The sequence below is a fragment of the Sapajus apella genome, unplaced genomic scaffold (assembly GCF_009761245.1).
Source record: "Sapajus apella isolate SASKATOON/1434 unplaced genomic scaffold, GSC_monkey_1.0 scaffold36, whole genome shotgun sequence".
Lineage (NCBI taxonomy): Eukaryota > Metazoa > Chordata > Mammalia > Primates > Cebidae > Sapajus > Sapajus apella.
The window spans coordinates 18,621,082-18,642,675 of NW_022436976.1; the positions used below are offsets into that span (position 1 = coordinate 18,621,082).

Consider the following 21,594-nt stretch of genomic DNA (forward strand, 5'->3'; position numbering starts at 1 on the left):
CTGAATTGGCCAGGCTAGTCTCAAACCCCTGGCCTCCAGTCATCCACTCGCCTTGGCCTCCCAAAGTGCTGGGATTATAGGTATGAGTCAATTGCACCTGGCCTTCTTGTTTTTTTTTTGTTTTTTTTTTTTTTTTCATCCAGCCCAAAATGTCACCACTTGGGTTTGTATGAAAGCTTCAAGACATCAGCATTTCTTCTCCCAGGGTATAGGGTGGGACCCTCTCATGGAAGGGTCTTACCCACAATCGGAAAGGCAGGGGAATGTTAGAGTGAAAGGAGGGTAGGGGAAGGTTAGAGGCCGGCCACTGGGGCCTGACAGACACAGCATTATCTCAAAACACTAAGGAGGGCTATGGGAGTTATTATGGGACAGGGATCTTGATCTTGAGCAAGAAAGAATTTGAGGTAAATGAGTAAAGTGAAAGTAAGTTTATTAAGAAAGTAAAGGAATAAAATAATGGCTACTCCATACATAGAGCAGCAACATGGGCTGCTTGACTGAGTACACTTACATTTCTTTCTTTCTTTCTTTTTTATTTCTGAGACAGAGTCTTGCTATGTCACCCAGGCTGGAGTGCAATGGCATGATCTTGGTTCTCTGCAACCTCCACCTCCCGGCTTCTAAGCAATTCTCCTGACTCAGCCACCCGAGTAGCTGGGATTACAGGCACAGGCCACCATGCCTGGCTAATTTTTTTTTTTTTTTTTTGAGACAGTCTCACTCTGTTGCCAGGTGCTAGGCTGGAGTGCAGTGGCAAAATCTCGGCTCACTGCAACCTCCACCTCCCGGGTTCAAGCAATTCTCCTGCCTCAGCTACTCAGCGAGTAGCTGGGACTACAGGCGCACGCCACCACGCCCAGCTAATAATATTGTATTTTGAGTAGAGATGGGGTTTTACCATATTGGCCAGGCTGGTCTCCAACTCCTGACCTCAGGTGATCCACCCACCTCAGCCTCCCAAATTGCTGGGATTATAGCTGTCACCGAGCCCAGCCAAGTTATTTCTTGATAATGCTAAACAAGAGGTGAATTATTCATGAGTTTTCCAGGGAAGAGGTGGGCAATTCCCAGAGCTGTGAGTTTCTTCCCCTTTTAGACCCTATTGGGTCATGGCACTGGAGGGAGTGTCTGTTAACATGCTAATGCATTATAATTAGCATATAATGAGCAGTGAGGATGACCAGCTTGGTTTTGGTGGGTTTTGTCTGGCTTCTTTACCACAGCTTCTTTCACCAGCAGGGTCTTTGTGACTTGTGTCTTGTGCTGACCTAGCTCATCCTGTAACTAAGAATGCCTAACCTTCTAGGAATGCAGCCCAGTAGGTCTCAGCCTTATTTTACCCAGCCCCTATTCAAGATGGAGTCGCTCTGGTTCAAACACCTCTGACATTATGAGCCAGCAACCATAGATGAAAACCAATATTTCTCATTATATGTGAGAGATGGGAAAGTTCTTCAAAGTTTTATATTAGACTACATTATAAGGAGTTACAGTCTCTTGCTCTATGGCCATTATCCGCTATTAGTGTAAACATATACTCATGTATATATATTCTTCAAATCAGCTACCTTGACTCACTCTGGCATGTCTGAACAGAACTGAGCAAGCTCCAAACCCTGGTGCATGCCATTCCTTATTTGGAAACCCTCCTTTCTCCTGACTAGCTTCCTCTTTTTCCTCATCTTCTTCCTTGTCTTCTTTCCCCCCCTTAACTATTCAGGAAATTTTCAAGTTTTTAGCCAGTCGGGTGAAACATAGAATGTGAGGTCCCGTTCTGGCCAATGAAAACTGACACAGCAGTAGGGCAACTGCATCAGGATATGAAAGTTATAAATATCCCTGTCTCCTTTGTTCAGGTGTGCTCTCGTGGCAAGACTGCCGGCGAGTTGCACCCTTCCTGCTGGTAGTAAAAGTAGCCTTGCTGAGCAATCCATTGTCTCGGTGTGGATTCTTCCCGACGTTACAAACCTATCTCCAACATTATCACACCATGAAATTACTGACAATTTTCCTGAGAAATGAAAGTCTGACTCTACATTGGTGAGTTCTGCCCAAACCTGGTGAATCTAGCAACTTGGCTTGGGGTTTTTACTAGTGTTGTGGGGGCAGGAGGGAGAAGAGCAGATTGTGAAAACCACTTGGGACAAGGCAGAGCAGAGTTACCCATCCTCTGTCATTCATGGAAAGAGGACACCTTATCTGGCAGGGTAGCTGCCAAGGACATGCTCAAATATGTCTTTAAAACGAGAAACACCCCTCTGTGCATTCACAGTGGTGCTGTCAACAAACAGTGGGGTAGAATGAGGTTTGGGAAGGAAAATGAGCAAATGCAAACAATTGTCCCAATAATGAGGAAGTGGGCACAGCTGGGCTAGCTTCTGGACTAGAAAGAATTAGACAAAGCAGTGGCAGCTGATACTGCTGTGAAAAGAAAATCAGTCTAAGCTAAAGGGAATAGTCAAGCTGGGAACTGCATCAGGCAAACCTGCCTCCCAATGTCTCCCACCTCAAAAAGAAACTGTCTACTTTCGTCAAAATTTGCCTTCGAGGGCTTCAGGATCTTTACCCTAAAACAGTTCTGTTGAATTTCACCATAGCTGATCTTCACAGGTGTGGGACAAAGTATAGACAGAACTCAGCATCATCCCTCTGCTCACCTGAGCTACCTCCTTCTTACATGTAAATTGTGTATTTAATGAAAGGCTGATCAAAACCCCAAAAGAATGCAACCTTTTGTCTCTTATTTACCTATGACCTGGAAGCCCCCACTTGGAGTTGTCCCGCCTGTCCAGACCCAACCAATGTACATCTTCCATATGTTGATTGATCTCTTATGTCTCCCTAAAATGTATAAAACCAAGCTGTGCCTCAACCACTTGGGGCACATGTCCTCCGGACCTCCTGAGGCTGTGTCAGTGTGTGTCCTTAACCTTGGCAAAATAAAAACTTTTTAAATCAATTGAGACCTTTTACAGATACTTGCGGGTTCATGATGCTTACTTTTTTATTGCTAGCTACTATGGACCAGGCCTGATGCTGGTGCTGGAGAAACACTGCCAAAGTGCCTGCTTTCAAGTTGTTTGCAGTCCAACAGAGACAGTAAGTATTGGAATTCATGCTGAGGAGGCCTCAGCATCCATAGGAGTCTTTAGGAGTCAAGGAAGGATTCCTTTAAAAAAAAAGAAATCTTTTTTTGGGAAGACAAATGAGAGTTGCAGTATCATCTGAGACTCTAAGGGAAAAAAGGGTGGGAGTTAAATGGGAGACTTGTTAAATGGGGCGTTGTGGACACGAGAGAGGGGAGAAGAGTGGCTGAGATGGATAACGGGTCATCAAAAGGAAACCAAAGATAGGAAAAACCAGGTATTGTAAGAAAACAGTGAAGTTAGTTCCCATTGCCAAAAGATAGTCGGTTGGTCCATTTCTGAGGCGGTGGCCTTGTCTGGCATGGTTTGTGCCAGTCAAGGGCATGTCCTGGGTGTAGGCAAGCTACAGCGATGCTGAGAGGAAAGGAACCCTTGGGGGTGCCCCACAATAATAGCTAAATAAAGTGGAATCTTAATAGAAAGGAAGGAACTTTTCAAAAAAAAAGCCTGAGAAAACTATCGATGTTAAGTTTGGAATTGCAGGAAACAAGGATGTATCAAGAGTTTCAACATGAAGAAGAAGAGCAACTGTCCATTGCTCAATTTTTAGATCTCTGGGGGAAATCTGGTAAACCTAAAGCGCAAGAACAGTTATTTATACAGGACTGGGCTCTGTATGGACAAGTTTCTAGTGCCGCACATTAGGGAAGAAGTACACATTTGCAACAGGTATTTTGTTAAATGAAAATCCAGAGGCTGGGCACAGTGGCTCATGCCTGTAATCCCAGCACTTTGGGAGGCCTAGGTGAGTGGATCACGAGGTCAGGAGATCGAGACCATCCTGGCTAACATGGAGAAACCCTAACTCTACTAAAAATACAAAAATTAGCTGGGTGTGGTGGTGTGTACCTGTAATCCCAGCTACTTGGGAGGCCGAGGCAGGAGAATTGCTTGAACCAGGGAGTCAGAGTTGCAGTGAGCCCAGACTGCACCCTTGCACTCCAGCCTGGCAACAGGCCAAAACTCCATCTCAAAAAAAAAAAAAAGAAAATCTAGAGGATGATGGCAAAGCCATCTCTTTTCCAGTGTTTGTGTGGGAAGGGGTGGGGGTTAGACCCCAGGCTTGACAGGAATTTAAGAAAAAGTGTTTTGGATCTTTTATCCTATTCTTTTGAGAAGAGCACTATTAGTAGTTTAGACAAAGACTTTTCTCCACCAGCTTGGCAGAAGTGCCTATGGTGAAGAGCCAGAGGCAGCAATGCGCCAGGGAGGGTGACAAGCAAGGGGCCACAGCTTTAAAGAGCAAAACATGGATCACGTTCCAAGTCCATGCTGTGGATAAGAGAGTTATCTTCCAGGCTCAACTTGAGCTGTCCGAGGGCCAGCTCAAAGTCTTCTTGGGGCATGAAAGCTGTGCCTTTGGGAACAGGGGACAGACAACTTCGGAGGGTAACCTTGGAGGTTGGGGTCTTAGACCCTGAGACAGCCCTGGTCCTGAAGGCAGCACCTGCTACAGCAAAAAGGAGAGGAAACAAGGGATCAGAGAGCCTTTGGTTCAGCCCTTTACAAGACACCTGAGATTCAGAGGGGATGCTGGCTGGCTCAGGGTCCTATAGTGAGTTTATGGTAGCTCTTCACCATCCAGCTGCCCTTGACTCACTGAAAGGGATGAAGCCAAAATAAAACAATAAAGCAGCAAAACTAGGAAAAAGGTACATTCTTAGACTTCTACAAATAAAACCAGTCATGACTACCTTGTGGGCCCTTTGACACTGGTGTTTACCAGTGTCTTTTATGTCCTCATCCATAGAACTAGGCTGATTTGTTATGGTGGCTCCCAGTAATCTAGGAGCCATCGAGAGCTGTGCTCTCCAAAACAGTAGCCCCTAGCCACATGTGATAATTCAAATTTACAATCAAAATTTAATTCCTCAGTCAAGCTAAACACATTTCAAGTGTTTAACATCCAGTGTGCCTAGTGTTTACTATATTGGCCAGTGAGTGTGGAGGTAGAACGTTTCCATTATCTCAGGAAGTTCTGTTCAACAGTGCTGATCTGCTGTGTACAGTCTGCTACGTAGCAGGTGATTTTAGAAATAGTCTTTGCATGAATGGTCCTCTGGACTGTTTGCCGTTACTGCTAGGAGCTGTGGTTTCCACTCTCCTCCTCTTTTCCCTTTCTGGCCAGCATAGCCAAGAAAGTTGCCAGGAATTCAAGTTGGAGTCTCTAAGTCCACATGGTGAAGGATGTAATCTTAAGGCCCTGGGAAAAATAAGATGAGGCATCTGTGTGAAGATCCAGTTCCTAAGAACCTCCCAGAGCTGGCTTGCCTGTCCTCTAGCTGCAGGCAGACTGATGGTGGAACCCAGAGATGACAGCTGCTGGCGTTGGGGCTGGGAGAATTGGGGTAGACTGTGCTGGTTGGGGGCACACTGACTTTCCAGGCTTCAAGCTTCACCACTCAGAGCATGAGAGAGTCACACCCCATCTTTAACTGATCCAGAGTCAGCTTATCACCACAGGAGAAGGTGAGTGGGTGAAGAGAACTTGAGGGGAAAACAGAAAGGGAGATGTGCTGAGGCTCCAGGTCTTCCAGGGAGTCAGAGAGAGGCACCTCATGTGCGGGGAGATCATCTATGTTGGAGGGTAGGTAGCCATCATGGGTGGGAAGGTCGCCCGCCGGGAGCACCGTCCAAGGACTGGCTGGGTTTTCTGGCTTTGAGTCAGGGCCCCTGCTTTCCAGCACCTTGTACAGATCTACCAGTTGTCTCCTCTCAGCTGGGAGAGCTCTTGAAGGTGGTGGGCTTGAGGCACTGGGCAACATGTCTTTCTCAGAGGTCTGGTGACCTTGGATTCCTTTTCCCCTTTGTAGCCAGTTGGAGCCATGGGGACGTCTGAAGACTGGGGTCACATGATGAAGGACTTCACTGATGACCAGGGGTTCAGGGTCTTCAGGAGTGGGCCAGTCTGTCAGGAGCCTGTCCAAGGGCAGCTGTGTCTTCTCCTGAGAGAAAGGAGGAGGAAGAGGCTCATACGCTATAGAAGCGACCTTAGCAAACTATATCTCCAAGGTTCCCAAAGGCCTCACAACCTGCACTGCCTCCTCAGCCCTGGTTGGAACATGGTGGGCACTGGAGTTTGTGAGGTAAGAGAAACAGTTAACAGTGTCAAGGAGGCAGAGGAGCAGGAGTCAGAGACTCCTCTCAACCCCCAGCCAGTGAGTGATTCACTACCCCGTTCAACTTTTAACCTGTTTCTTTTTTTGTCACCCAGGCTCAAGTGCAGTGGCGCGATCTTGGCTCATTGTAACCCCCACCTCCCAGGTTCAAGTGATTCTTGTGCCTCAGCCTCCTGAGTGGCTGGGATTATAGGCATATACCCCCATGCCCGGCTAATTTTTATATTTTTAGTAGAGACGGGGTTTCACCATGTTGGTCTGGCTGGTCTAGAATTCCTGACCTCAAGTGATCTGCCTGCCTTGGCCTCCCAAAGTGCTGGGATTACAGGTGTGAGCCACCGTGCCCGGCCCCGTTTCTAATGTCAACCAAGCTATACTACTTGCTTTTCCTCGAGGACAGAGGGCACCAGAGATGCAAAGGAAAGGCTGAGACTTCTGTCTGGGGTAGGAGGCCAGGAAGCCTTTAGGGTCACATTAAAACAGGCGATGTGGGGACACAAGAGCTGAGTCCTAAGAGATGTGTGGTATTTTCCAGGTAGGGAGGTGCTGGCAAGGAGGACTGGTGTGTTCTGGAACCTGCTTGTTATTTCTTATGACTGCTAACCCGAGGCTTCAGAAATAGGAAGCGATCACATCACACAGTGTCTTTTACGTTATGCAAGAGGGTTTGGACGTTGGGAGAACTACCGAAAGATTTCAGGCAAGGTAATATTCTTGTCACATCTACTTTTAAGAAAGACTACTTTGTCCTATTTCACACAGATGAGTAAAAATTTAAAAAAAAAAAGACTACTTTGTAGTAACATTTTTAGAAGAAATTTTTATCCTTTTTGCCTTTAGCTAATTTTGTTTGTAACAGACAAAATTAGCTTATACTTTTGTTAATTAATAAATTCTCTCCCTTGTTTTCTCTTAGCATCCTGCCAGTGCCCAGCTCTTCAATGTAGTATCTCTTTCCTTTCTGAACTTGCTGCCAGTTCCTGAGTCTAAGTCCTCGGCACTTTATTAACATTTTTAAAAACTGGGCTTTAATTGGGGTCTCCTTCCATCCTAGAAAGATCCCACACACTGGCTGTCTGATATTTCCCAAGCAGAGGTCCAGAGCCTCTGTCGACTCAGCTTCCATGCACAGGCAGGATTCTAGCACTGGCCCTGCAATTGGTTCCTGCGCTTCCTCCGCCTCCCGGTCCTCTTCAGAAGCTGCTCTTTCAGCCACCGTCCCAGTCTTACTAATCACGCCCTTCTCTCAGTGCCCCACACATTTTTGCTTCCACCGCCAGCCCCCAGCCTTCTTTCTGTGTGTCTTCCACTGTCCCCTGCTTGACACCTTCCCCTTCCATGAGACCCCTGATGACTGTCCCTTCCCCTGGATGCCTATTCAGTGAAGCAACCCATTAGATTCTTGGCATGTTGTGCTTTGTGCTGTCGCTTTCTTTACATACCTGTAAGCCATGTGTGCACTGGGAGGAGTAGGATGACAAAAAATAGCCTTGGGACAAGGCACACCCTGGGGACTAGTCCCAACTCTGACACTGTAGCCTGGGAATACCCAATCAACCTCTCTGGGGCCGCAGTTCTCTGATTTCTTCAATGACAAGTTGTGCAAGAGGGGTTTGGTCTGGATCTTCTGACGTCCCCTCCCTTGCCTTGGGCAAGACAAGTGTCAGGAAGGTGAACAACGGCACTGTCTCAGAACAGATTTCCATGTAGGGCCCCACCAAGCTAGAGGATGTGCATGTTTCACTTCAGGGAGCCTTCTCTTTTCTGATCACTGCTCAAACTGGCCCTGGCACGTTGGTCTGGCTCGGAACACAGCTGGCAGCTCTGGGAAGCTGAGCTGCCAAAGTGCTGCTACCGCAGATGTGGGAGAGATTACATGGCTTGCAGAAATGGCTTGTTGTTTTCACAAGGTGAGGCGTTTGCTCTGCCATCATGAGAGCGACAGCAACACTGAGAGGCTGCTTCTCCCGTCTTTTACAAAGCAGGCCCTCTGGCTTGCAAGTCCTTGGAGGCAGGCCTCTTAAACCACTATCAGTTCAGGAACCTCATGCCACTATTTTAAGCTTTTACAAGCTAGATAACACTCCAGCGATCCCCTTTATGATTTGGCCTTTTCCTCCAGAGCTTTATTGTAGCCACATCTTAAGAAACAGTAGGGGATGGAAGGCCTGAAAGCTCAAAGCACATTTGCTGGAAGGAAAGGACACACTACTGTGTTTCTGTTGTCTGCCCCCGCCTAGCACCAGGAGAGCAGTTTGGTTTCTAAAAACAGTCCACCTCCTTCAAGGGTCAAGGCACACTGGCCATCTCAAGGCCTTCATCCTGAAGGCCATATTTAAACTGCTTAATTTAAAATTTTTTCTAATTCACTGGTTATTTTTGCAAAAAAAATATATGTACATAGTTTTCTTAAGATATTCGAGGCTGGGCATGGTGGCTTATGCCTGTAATCCCAGCACTTTGGAGGCTGAGGGAGGTGGATCACTTGAGGCCAGGGGTTCAAGACCAGCCTGGCCAACATGGTGAAACCCCGTCTCTACTAAAAATACAAAACTTAGCCAGGCATGATGGCAGGTGCCTGTAATCCTAGCTACTTGGGAGGCTGAAGCAGGAGAATTGCTTGAACCTGGGAGGCAGAGGTTGCAGTGAGCTGAGATCACGCCATTGCACTTTAGCCTGGGCAACAGAGACTTCATCTCAAAAAAGAAAAAAAAAAAAAGATATTCTAAAAGTTCAAAGGGACTATGTAATGAAAATTAAGTGGCCCTCATACTCTCAGCCCCCTCCCTTTACCCATTTCATATGTATCAGTGGGCTTCCAGAAATATCCTGTGCCCATGCTGCAGATCTATGAGTGTGTATAAAATCGCCCTCATTTTTATATAAATGAACGCACTTTAGACAATTGTTATAAATGTTGCACTTTTTACTTTTCAGTATCTTCGAGATCTTTAGGCAATGTAGATCTATCTCATTTTCTTAGTAGTTGCCTGATATCCTGTTGTACGAATGTACCCAAAATGTTTAATCTGCCCCCTGGTGGACCTTTCCATTATGCTTCTGTTGATAATGCTGCAATGAACATTCTTATGCTACACAACTTTAGGTGTACATGTACCAATTCTTTCACCTTCCTCCTTTCTTACTTTCTCTAATAAGCCCGTTCAGCTCAGAGGTGTAGACTGCTAAGAAACACTCTCCTCGCCCCATGATAAAAGATCCTTTACAATGTATAATGCAGTGATCTGGCTTGGTTGTGAGTCCAGGATCCGCCATTTACTTGCTAATGTTGGGCAAGTTACTTAGTCCTCAGTTTCCTCATATGAAAAATGATAATAATCATATAACCTCATATAAAGCTGTTGCATGGGTTAAATGTTAATATACAAAAATATTTTCAAAAGTGTCTGGTACATAGAAGGTAATATATATAAATTATAATAATGAATATATAATATTATATAATTATTATATGACATAGAATATATAAAATATATAAATTTATAACCTGTATATTATATATATACACAAACTGCTGTTATTATCACTATTCTTGCAGTTGCAACTTGACAGGGACAAAATCCCTTGGAGGAGACTTAAATTATGTGTCTTCCCAGGAAGAGGGTGAATGACCTTTGCCTTGTATGTCCGATGTGTTTTACATGGCATCTTTTTTTTTTTTTTTTTTTTGAGACGGAGTTTCGCTCCTGTTACCCAGGCTGGAGTGCAATGGCGCGATCTCGGCTCACCGCAACCTCCGCCTCCTGGGTTCAGGCAATTCTCCTGCCTCAGCCTCCTGAGCAGCTGGGACTAGAGGCATGCGCCACCATGCCCGGCTAATTTTTTGTATTTTTAGTAGAGACGGGGTTTCACCATGTTGACCAGGATGGTCTCGATCTCTTGACCTCGTGATCCACCCGCCTCGGCCTCCCAAAGTGCTGGGATTACAGGCTTGAGCCACCGCGCCCGGCTACATGGCATCTTATTTGATCCTCACAGTGGTATGTAAGAATGATATTGTCAACTCCTGTTTTATGGAAGCTGAAACTTGGGCTCAGATAGTTGGGCAAGTTGCCTCAGAGTCACACACATAGTAAGCAGCAGAGGCAGGGGTGGCCTCCAGGCTTGATTTCAAAGGCACTAAACTGTAGTGACTTAAATTCCTAAGGAAGCTGTGACTGGGATCCGCTCTTTTATTTATTTATTTATTTATTTATTTTATTTTTTGAGTAGAGGCTAAGACTATGGACCACTGGCTTCTGGCCTGAGGAAAGGTATGGGTGACAGAACACACTGGGTAGTTAAAGAGAAGCATCTTGGGCGAAAAGCGTTATAAGGTTTTGGAAAAGGAGCCTGGAGCTGTCAAAGCCTCAGACAATGGGAGGAATATTGGCTTGCCACTTCTGTCTCCTATTTCTCCCCTTAAATGTAGTCTTCATGGCAGGGCACGGTGGCTCATGCCTGTAATCCCAGCACTTGGGCAGATTACAAGGTCAGGGGTTCAAGACCAGCCTGGCCAACATAGTGAAACCCTGTCTATACTAAAAATACAAAAAAAATTAGCTTGGTGTGGTGAGCACCTGCAATTCCAGCTACTGGGGAGGCTGAGGCAAGAGAATTGCTTGAACCTGGGAGGCAGAGGTTGCAGTGAGCCGAGATCGTGCCACTGCACTCCAGCTTGGGTGACATAGAGAGACTCTGTCTCAAAAAAAAAAAAAAAAATGTAGTCTTCATATTCAGATGTTTTTAACTTCCAGACCCTCCACCAGGGATGGACCATCTTGCCCACTGTGAGCTTTCTCACCTCCTTTCCTGGGCCTCAGCAGCTCCTTCATTTCCTTTATTCTCTGCTTTCTCATCTGCCAGCTGAGCTGCCTCTCCTTTAAAACCTTTTCTTTGCACAATGGAATGATATACTGGCTTCCTGCCCAAACCAACATAGTGTGGGTTCTATTTATCTGTTCTATGCTCAGATAGGAAAATCAAAATCTTCAGTTCTCTTGAATTTTGGATGAGTCAATGCTCAGGCTAGTATTCAACAAATGGCCCAAAAAAAAAAAAAAAAAATTCTTGCTTTCTTCTTTTGAAATAAGTTAGGTGAGGAGAACAGGAGAGCAGCTTGGTGAGAAGGGGAATGTGAGGCATCCTGAGGAATAAAAAGCTAGGGGGCTTTTAGTCTTATGATTATAAACTTCAGAAGATTCCTGCGCATGGCTGCTCTTAAGTTCAGGAAAAAAAATGAGAGTGATGACTCAGTGGTAGCTGAGCATGAATAATTTAAGCTCAACTGTATGATCTTAGCACCTGGGCTTCCTCGTAACTACAATGGAAAACTTAGATGTGGTGATCACCAGAACCCCACTGACTGACCACAGAGGCATTATACCTTACCTCCACGATGGGATATTTCTTAGTGCAAATGCTGTTTGCTGGATCTGGAATTTCTCTGCTACACCACTGAGGTCTGAGGGCCTCTAGGAGAACAAATACCCTATAGATAAAGAAAACAGTGACATTTGCTTAAGTGTGACACAGTGGCATGGAAGCACAGGTTCTCAGTGCAGTAATTTCATTGTAAGGGCTGCTTCTGTATATAAATAAGTAAAATGTAAACACTGATGTATCGTCCAAGGCAGGTGATTTATCGTCCAAGGCTACAGTAGTTTTCTGTAAAGTTACAACACAGCCACTTGGGGTTTGCTAAATAAACCATGGAACTTTTGATCAACCTGATAGCACTCTATCAGTATCCAGCTATGCCTCCATTCAACAAACATTGATTGAACCCCTAATATGTGACCGGCACCATGCTGCCTGCTGAGCATTGAAGATGACATGTTCCCTACCCTTGCTACTTAGTTAATTAGAATATTTACAAAGAGTTTGTAATGACAGGTAAATTATGCAAACAGTTAAAAAAAAAAAAGGATTCAGAGTGGTATAAATAGCTTGAACATAACCATGTTAAAAATGCCAAGAAAAAGTATTATAGGGAAATATCTGAAATATCTATTAACAGTGGTTGTATTTGGCAGTAAGAGGAAATACAGGTCTTTTATGATGTAGAAGGAAAAATCCTAAAAACGTTTCTTATAAATGCATGTGATGTAGACTTTTTTTTTTTTTTAAGTTCAAGACCAATATGAAACATTTTTAAAGACTTGGCTTTAATAAGCTTTAATTTTTTTTTAAGTGTGCTTTACAATTTGTCTAGCCTTTTGAAGTAAGAGATGTGGCCATGTGACTAGGTTTTCTCCAGAGAAATATGAGCAGCAGTGTCTGTGATCTCATAGAGATCATGCAGATGAGGACAATGCCCAAGGGGTGGTATGCCAAAAAGATGGAAGAAAACTGGGTCCCCAAATGACTGTGGAGCGCAGCTGCCCACCAATCTGGACATCTTACCTCAGGACCGTCATATGGAAGAGATATAAAGTATTATTTAAGCCACTGCATTTTGGGTTCTCTTTTTTTTTTTTGAGATGGAGTGGAGTCTTGCTCTGTCTCCAGGCTGGACTGCAGTGGCGTAATCTCGGCTCACTGCAACCTCCACCTCCTGGGTTCAAGTGATTCCCCTGCCTCAGCCTCCCAAGTAGCTAGGACTACAGGTGCATGCCACCACACCTGGCTAATTTTTTGTATTTTAGTAGAAACGGGGTTTCACCATATTGGCCAGAATGGTCTCGATCTCCTAACCTCGTGATCTGCCCGCCTCAGCCTGCCAAAGCGCTGGGATTACAGGCATGAGCCACCACACCCAGCCCTCTCTCTTTTTTGTTTTTAAAGGTAGTTTAGCCTGCCCTGTAACTGATCTTCACAATTTCCGTGAAGAGGACGTATGTGATCCTAGTTGACTCCTATTGAGTTAAACTTTTTCAAAGTCTATCTAAAGAGAGCTCTGCTTTGAAGTATCTATCACACATTAGATCTTCAATAAATGTGCAGCCTGTTGGACAAGTTCAGTGGTTGGTAGAATGACTTTGAGTTAGTTTTATTTTGACCTCTTCTCTTACTTTACACAGCATTTGAAGAAAACTTCGTATTGAATAACCAACTCATTAAAAATCTTTTCTTTGAAACATAATACGTGTTTACTAAGGAAATTTTAGAAAATATAGTTAAACAAGAAAAACTAAAATCACCTACAATTCTATCCCCAGATATAAACACCATTAATATTGTGGCTTATATCCTTGGGGCAGAGAGTAATTGCCACTCAGTATTCATTTCCCTGACCCATGGCAGCAACAGCTATTACCATTTTTTAAAAACCTCATTTACCAAATTAGCAGGTGTAACCAACTCACTTTTGCTGGAAGTAATGTGTCGAGAAAATGCCCACCATGATGACAGCAATGCAAATGCTTGGTGCCACAAACGCCATCCAATTGGCTTTACCTGAAAAGTGAGGGAATCCTGTGACTCAGTGAGTTATTGTCAGTGAACATTTCAAAATCCTGTTTGGTGTATGAGCCCTCTGGGTTTTACCCACAGCTCCTGGGCAGCTGTACTCAGGAACAAGATCAGTTCATTTCTGTCTATGCAGTATGAGAAATGCAACCCTAAGGGGGCCAATTCTATGATTCTAAGAGGAGCTCTGGCCCTACAGGGCTCCTCCCGCTCACAGGGGCAGAAAGAAAGGAGGTACAGAATGCAAAGCACGTTGTGAATTGGGAGTCCTGCCCTAGTCCCAGCTCTGCCACTAACAGATGTGTAATCTGTGGACTTCCGTTTCTTGATCTATAAAATGTGAACGGTGACATGTACCTTGCTGGTTGTTATGAAGATCAGAGATGGTATATTTAAAGCCCATGGCAGTATGTCTGAAGATAGGAGGTCCTCAAGAAACAGTAGCTATCAATTTTAGCAAAGTATGGGATAAGTCTTTAGCTAGCTAGGGTGATTATGAAATTTTTGAAATATGTGAAATTGTGCCTGTTCCTTCCTATGAAAAGAACTACAGCATTTTACTACTTGTTGGAATTGTCCATTAATTCATCCAGCACTTGATGAGTACTAGCCATGTAACAGGCTCTGTTGGGTGCTAGGATACAAAGATAAATAGGATATCGGCTCTGCTGTCTAAACAAGTAATGAATATAGTGTAGGACACAGATGTGTGAACATGTAAAGAATAAGCCACAATGCCATGGTGATATGGTTTGGCTGTGTCCCCACTCAAATCTCATCTTGAATTGTAGTCCCCATAATCCCCACATGTGGTGGGAGGGACCTGCTGGGAGGCAATTGAATCATGGGGGCATTTACTCCATGCTACTGTTCTCATGATATGAGTGAGTTCTCACAAGAATCTGCTGGTTTTATAAGGGGCTTTACCCCTGCTTTGCTCTCATTCTTCTCTTTACTGCTGTGAAGAAGGATGTGTTTACTTTCCTTTCAGCCATGACTGTAAGTTGCCTGAGGCCTCACTCAGGAAACATATCTGGTCTCAGGTAAGTCCTTATGGCAGCATGAGGACAGATTAATACAGTAAGTAAATTGGTACCACAGAGAGTGGGGCACTGCTGTAAAGATACCTGAGGATGTGGAAACAATTTTGGAAATGGGTGAAGGCAGAGGTTGAAACAGTTTGGAGGGCTCAGAAGAAGACAGGAAAATATGGGAAAGTTTGGAATTTCCTAGAGACTTGGAGGGCTCAGAAGGCAGGAAAATGTGGGAAAGTTTGGAGAGTCCTAGAGACTTGTTGAATGGCTTTGACCAAAATGCTGATAGTGAAATGGACAATAAAGTCCAGGCTGAAGTGGTCTCAGATGGAGATGAGGAACTTGTTGGAGATGAGGAACATTTTACTGGAGTAAAGGTTATTCTTGCTATGCAAAGAAACTGGTAGTATTTTGTACCTTCCCCAGAGATCTGTGGAACTTTGAACTTGAGAGAGATGATTTAGGGTATTCTAAGAAATTTCTAAGAAGCAAAGCATTCAAGAGGAAGCAGAGAATAAAAGTCTGAAAAATTTGCAGCCTGATGATGCAATAGGAAATAAAACCCTATTTTCTGGGGAAAAAGTCAAGCTGGCAGCAGAAATTTGCATAAGTAACAAGGAGCCAAATGTTAATCACTAAGACAATGGGAACATGTCTCCACAGCATGTCAGGGACCTTTATGACAGCCCCTCCCATCACAGCCCTGGAGGCTTAGGAGAGAAAAATGGCTTTCAGGGCCAGGTCCAGGACCCCCCCTTCTGTGTACAGCCTTGGGGCTTGGTGCCCTGCATCCCAGCTGCTTCTGCTATGGCTAAAAGTGGCCAACATACAGCTCAGGCTGAGGCTTCAGAGGGTGCAAGCCCCGGGCCTTGACAGCTTCCATGTGGTGTTGGGCCTGTGGGTACACAGAGGTCAAGAATTGAGATTTGGAGAACACCTAGATTTCAGAGGAATTATGGAAGTGCCTGGATGCCCAGGCAGAAGTTTGCTGCAGGGGCAGAGCCCTCATGGAGAACCTCTACTAGGGCAGTGTAGAAGAGAAATGTGGGGTGCAAGCCCCTACATAGAGTCCCTTTTCACTAGTAGAGCTGTGAAAAGAGGGCCACCATGCTCCAAGACCCTAGAATGGTAGATCCACTGACAGCCTGCACCATGAAGATGGAAATGCAAGCCATGAAGGCAGTTGGGAGGGAGCTATACCCTGCAAAGCCACAGGGGTGGAGCTGCCCAAGGATGTGGAAGCCCACCTCTTGCATCAGCATGATCTGATGTGAGACATCAAATTAACCTGTTTATGCCTGAGGTTGCAATTTTTTAAATTTTTGCATGAGTGAAAAATCAGACCTTGGTGATGATCTTAAGCAGTAGGATATAAATAACTCCCACATACTTAGTGTTCCAATAATGGAATACTAGGCATAAGTGTGTCTAGGCAGGAGATCATTTTGGAGCTTTAATGTTTAATGAAATCTCTATTGGATTTTGGACTTCCATGGAGCCTGTAGCCCCTTTGTTTTGGCCAATTTCTCCCATTGGAAGGAGTGTATTTACCCAATGCCTATACCCTCTTTGTGTCTAGGAACTAGGTTGTTTTTGATTTTACAGGCTCATAGGTGGAAGGTACTTGTCTCAGATGAGACTTTGGACTTGAACTTTTGGACTGTTACTGGAATGAGCTAAGACTTTGGGGGACTGTTGGAAAGACATGATTGTGTTTTGAAATGTGAGGACATGAGATTTGGGAGCTGTCTGGGGTGAAATGATATGGTTTGGCTGTGTCCCAACCCAAATCTCATCTTGAATTGTAGTTCTCATGATACCCATATGTGGTGGGAGGGACCCACTGGGAGGTAATTCAATCATGCGGGCAGTTACCTCCTTGCTGTTCTCATGATAGTGAGTGAAGTCTCATGAGAATCTGATGGTTTTATAAGAGGCCTTTCCCCCACTTGACTTTCATTCTTCTCTTCCTGCTACCTTGTGAAGAAGGACGTGTTTGCTTTCCCTTCTGCCATGATTGTAAGTTTCCTGAGGCTTCCCCAGCCCTGTGGAATTGTGAGTCAATTAAACCTCTTTCCTCTATAAATTATCCAGTCTTTGGTATGTTTTTATAGCAGTGTGAGAACGGACTAATTCACATGGGATATATATGAAAACAGGGGTGTATGCAATGTCCACAGCAGTGTAGCAGAGAACAGTATGGAAAACTGGCTCACAAGTAGTGGAGGAAGGTTTTGCAAAAGGCACAATGTCAAAAGTTTAGAGGTGATGAGCTGGGCATGGTGGCATGAACCTATAGTCTCAACTACTTGTGAGGCTGAGGCACGGGGATCACTTGAGCCCAGGATTTTTTTTTTTTTTTTTTTTTTTTTTTGAGACAGAGTCTCGCTCTTTCACCCAGGCTGGAGTGCAGTGGTGCCATCTCAGCTCACTGCAACCTCCGCTTCCCAGTTTCAAGTGATTCTCATATCTCAGCCTCCTGATTAGCTGGGATTACAGGCATGTGCCACCACACCTGGCTAATTTGTTTTGTATTTTTAGTAGAGACAGGGTTTCTCCATATTGGTCAAGCTGTTCTCAAACTCTTGACCTTGGGATCCACCTGCCTCGGCCTCCAAAAGTACTGGGATTACAGGCATGAGCCTCTGCACCTGGCCTAGCCCAGGATTTCAAGGATGCAGTGAGCTATGATCATGCCACTATATTCCAGCCTGGGCAACAGAGTAAGACCATCTCAAAAAAAAAAAAAAAAAAAAAAAGTGGAGTTGGAGGATGAATAGGAGTCAGCTAAATGGATAAGCGAATTTTTATCCATTTAGTTCTTTTTATCTGGACTGTTCTTATCTTATTATAGGATAAGAACAGTCCAGATAAAAAGAACTATGCAAAGGCATAGAAGGAGGGAACAGCCAGTGCTTTCAGGCAACTGCAGGAAGTCTGGTCTTGCTCTGTAATGAATGCTGAAGTGTGTGGCAGAGGATCAAACTAGATGGGTAAACAGGACGATGTGGACCTGGCAAATATGGAGTTTGAGTTCGAGCTTGAAGGCCCCTGGGGAACTACTGAGGAGTTATAACAAGAGAAGTAATGCCAGCATCTGGAGTCTTGCAGACTCTTCTTATTGAATGAAAAACAGGTTGGGAGGGAGAGTGGGCAGGAGGAGCTAGAGGCGAGAGACTTGTTAGGGCCCATGAGAAGTGTCAAAGGGCTGAATAGAGAAGTTAATGGAGGCAACTTTTTTTCTACCCCATACAATCAGGAGGATCTGGCCTTTCTTTCTTCTTTCTTTCTTTCTTTCTTTCTTTTTCTTTCTTTCTTTCTTTCTCTCTCTTTCTCTCTCTTTCTTTCTTTCTTTCTTTCTTTCTTTCTTTCTTTCTTTCTTTCTTTTCTTCTTTCCTTTCTTTCTTTCTTTTCTTTCTTTCTTTCTTCTTTCTTTCTTTCCCTTCTTTCCCTTCTTTCCTTCTTTCCTTCTTTCTTTCTTTCATCAAGATTGGGTCTTGCTATGTTGTCCAGGCTGGTGTTGAACTCCTGTGCTCAAGCAATCCTCCCACTTCAGTCTCCCAAATTGCTGCGATTATAGGGTGAGCCACAGCACTTGGCCAAATCTCATGTTTCTTCAGCATCTGCTTTCCTTTCTGGGCAGATGGAACAAGTTTGGAGTAGGACCAGTAGAAGGATGCCAAGTCCTTTTTCTTTTTTCTTTTGAGACAAAGTCTTGCTCTATCACCCAGGCTGGAGGGCAGTGGCATGATCTCAGCTCCCTGCAACATCTGCCTCCTGGATTCAAGTGATTCTCCTGCCTCAGCCTCCTGAGTAGTTGGGATTATGGGTGTGCACCACCACTCAGGCTAATTTTTGTCTGCATCCTTAATCTACATTAATCGAGCAAGTTATCTTTCATGGGAGTGCTGGAGAGATGAGAAGTCTTGTCAGTTTCCCAATGGAGAGTTTCCTGGCATAGAACAACAAAGTCTCTTGAATGATGAACTTGATGCTTCATGTCACAGAGCAAGAACAGCTTGTTTTATGCTTAGAGCAGATGCAAATGAGCATTGCTAGAGAGAACAGTGTAACTTAGCTGGTGGAGGGAAGCCCATGCTAGCTGGGTCACTTATTCAACAGACTCTAATTTAATTTAAGCAACTAAAATCTGAGTTTAATTTGTAGTTCTGCCACTTACCACTTCCATGACCTTGAGTAATCTTTCTGTACCTTATTCACCTCACTTTAAAAAAGACATGATAATCCTTCATTTTTTCATTCATTTCATAGTGTCTGGTAGGATGGGATAGGTGTAACCATGTAATTTTGGTAAGGAAAAATTAGCAAAAGTATATGTTTTAGGTTGAACTGTGTGATCCTCAAATTTATATGACAAAGCCCTAAACCCCCAGCCTCAGAATGTGACCTCATTTGAAAATACGGTCATTGCAGATATAATTAGTTAAGATGAGGTCATACTGGAGTAGAGTGGGCCCCTAATCCAATATGACTGGTGTCCTTATATGAAGGAGAAAATTTGGACACATGGAGAATGCCAGATGAAAGCAGAGACCTACGAGCAAGTAGTATCAATGACTGCCTGCAAACTACTGGAAGACAGGAGAGGGCCTGGAATAGATTCTCTCTCATAGCGCTCCGAAGGAACCATCCCTCTTGACCCTTTGGTCTTGGACTTCTAGCCTCTAGAACAATGACACGATAGATTTCTGTGGATGAGGCCACACAGTTTATGGTGCTGCATTACAGCAGCCCCAGCAAATTAATGTAGTATGCCAAGCATGTAACAGAATGACTCTTGCATATGCAATAGCTGCTATTATTATTGTTGATGTGATTCTCATCATTCATGGAACAGATACTTAGTGAGAAAGTACTATCTGCTGGGCACCAGGCTAGGCCTTAAAGGCAGAGATAAACAGATATCAGTCCCTGCCTACTGGATTCAGAGTTTTGAGTAGGAGTTAAATGTAAGTGCATTATGGAGGAGCATTTGGGAAGGCTTCCTGAACGAGAAAGCATTTCTGGTGAATTTTGAAACCTGAATAGACACTGTCTCCAAGAAGAAGATAGTAGAGTGGTAAAACATTCTATTTAGAAGCAACAGCAAGTGCAAACTGACAGCAAGAAAGTTATTAGTGAATTAAAGAAAATCTGATCATCTCTATGCCAAATGTAGTGGGAGTGCATGCCTGTGCAAGAATCCATGGTGGACTCGCCATCTTTAACATTGCCTCTCACCTTGCAAACAAATTTCCCTCTCATTTCCTTGGGAACTTTCGCCAGCAGCTGTCAGAGCTGTCATCCACAGGACATATGTCACTCGGGGCTGCAGGCTGTTTATTGGATGTGAGTTTTGGGAAACTCTATAGGGAATTTCTGAAAGGAAGATAAAGATAAAGGAAGAAAGGCACATATTAAAGGATATGACTTTTAATACAGGCTTTTACTCATTTTTATTCTTTAATGCTTCATTTAATTTAGAAGGAAAAAGCATTTGCTATTTTAAAATAGTCCAAATTCCTTAGTACTTAATACTTTAGTAGGCCCTCACATTGTCATTTATGGACCTCTCACTCCACAGCATATCAAACAAATTATTTTTTGGTGGCAAAATCTTTTTTTTACTTTGTTTTTTCTTTTTTGTGTGTGTTTTGTGGTAAAATCTTTTGAATACATTTTTTTGTTGTTTTGCTTTTGAAATTATTTAGCTATAGCTAACTCCCTCCCTTTATTTCTAATGATGATGATATTTCTAGTATTTATCAGGCTTATTTGGGAATTCTGGAGGAGAAAAGTTAAATGCACAAATTGTTTTTGAGGCCATGGAATTTTTTTTTTTTTTGACAGGGTCTTGTTCTGTCGCTCAGGCTGGAGTGCAGTGATACGATCTTGGCTCACTGCAAACTCTGCTTTCTGGGTTCAAGTAATTCTTCTGCCTCAGATTCTCAAGTAGCTGGGACTACAGGCATGTGCCACCACGCCCAGCTAATTTTTGTATTTTTAGTAGAAATGGGGTTTCACCATGTTGCCCAGGCTGGTCTTGAACTCCTGGCCTCAAGTGATCTGCCTGCCTCAGCTTCCCAAAATGCTGGGATTACAGGCATGAGCCACTGCCTCTGGTTGGTTATAGAAGTTTGTATTTTGTATTTTCTTGAGATGGAGTCTTGCGCCGTCACCCAGGCTGGAGTGCAGTGACCCGATCTCTGCTCACTGCAACCTCTGCCTCCTGGGTTCAAGCAATTCTCCTGCCTCAGTCTCCCACGTAGCTGGGACTACAGGTGTGTGCCACCATGCCTGGCTAATTTTTGTATTTTTAGTGGAGATGGGATTTCGCCATGCTGGCCAGGCTGGTCTCCAACTCCTGGCCTCAAGTGATCCGCCCACCTTGGCCTCCTAATGTGCTGGGATTACAGGCATGAGCCACCACACCCAGCCTATGGAATTTTTAAGAAAGGAAAGTTTAGCAACTAATGAAACAGACATTCACTTAATATTTTTAAACTCTGATTTTGAACTTTTCCATTTGTAGGCTCTGGGCCCTGAGCTTATAGGATATAATATGAGGATATTCTTCAATTTGACATAAAATCATTAAAAACTAGAGCAATGCTACTTACATTAGATTTATTTGGCAGCTGTAAACCTAGATTACCAGTTCCTTATGTTCTCAATACCCCTGCCATTTTCTCTGTAGGGAAGATTTTGTGTTTTGAGTAATGCACTGATGCTATTTTTTAAATCTAAGAAACATGAGTATAGGTAGTCTTTAGTAAATAGTCAAACTTTTCCAGTGACCTGCTGGGTGTGGATTTTGGAGTGACCTTTCAAAACCTGGGGCAGATGGCAGAGTCAAGGCCAGCACTTTGGCAGAAGTAGCCT

At 44.0% G+C, this 21,594-nt stretch overlaps 1 protein-coding gene across 3 annotated transcripts in view; it reads right to left on the bottom strand.

Annotated features, from left to right (window-relative positions):
- Window positions 1-5,315: 5,315 nt before the first annotated feature.
- Window positions 5,316-21,594, bottom strand: part of IL12RB2 (interleukin 12 receptor subunit beta 2) — an 88,942-nt gene continuing 72,663 nt past the window's right edge. For all 3 annotated transcript variants that reach the window (XM_032296642.1, XM_032296641.1, XM_032296643.1), the window contains 4 exons: window positions 19,954-20,091; window positions 13,576-13,666; window positions 11,660-11,759; window positions 5,316-6,094 (listed from right to left, as the gene is read on the bottom strand). In XM_032296642.1, coding sequence (XP_032152533.1) covers window positions 5,552-6,094; window positions 11,660-11,759; window positions 13,576-13,666; window positions 19,954-20,091 — 872 coding nt within the window. In that variant the 3' untranslated portion in view covers window positions 5,316-5,551. The remainder of the gene's footprint in view (window positions 6,095-11,659; window positions 11,760-13,575; window positions 13,667-19,953; window positions 20,092-21,594) is intronic.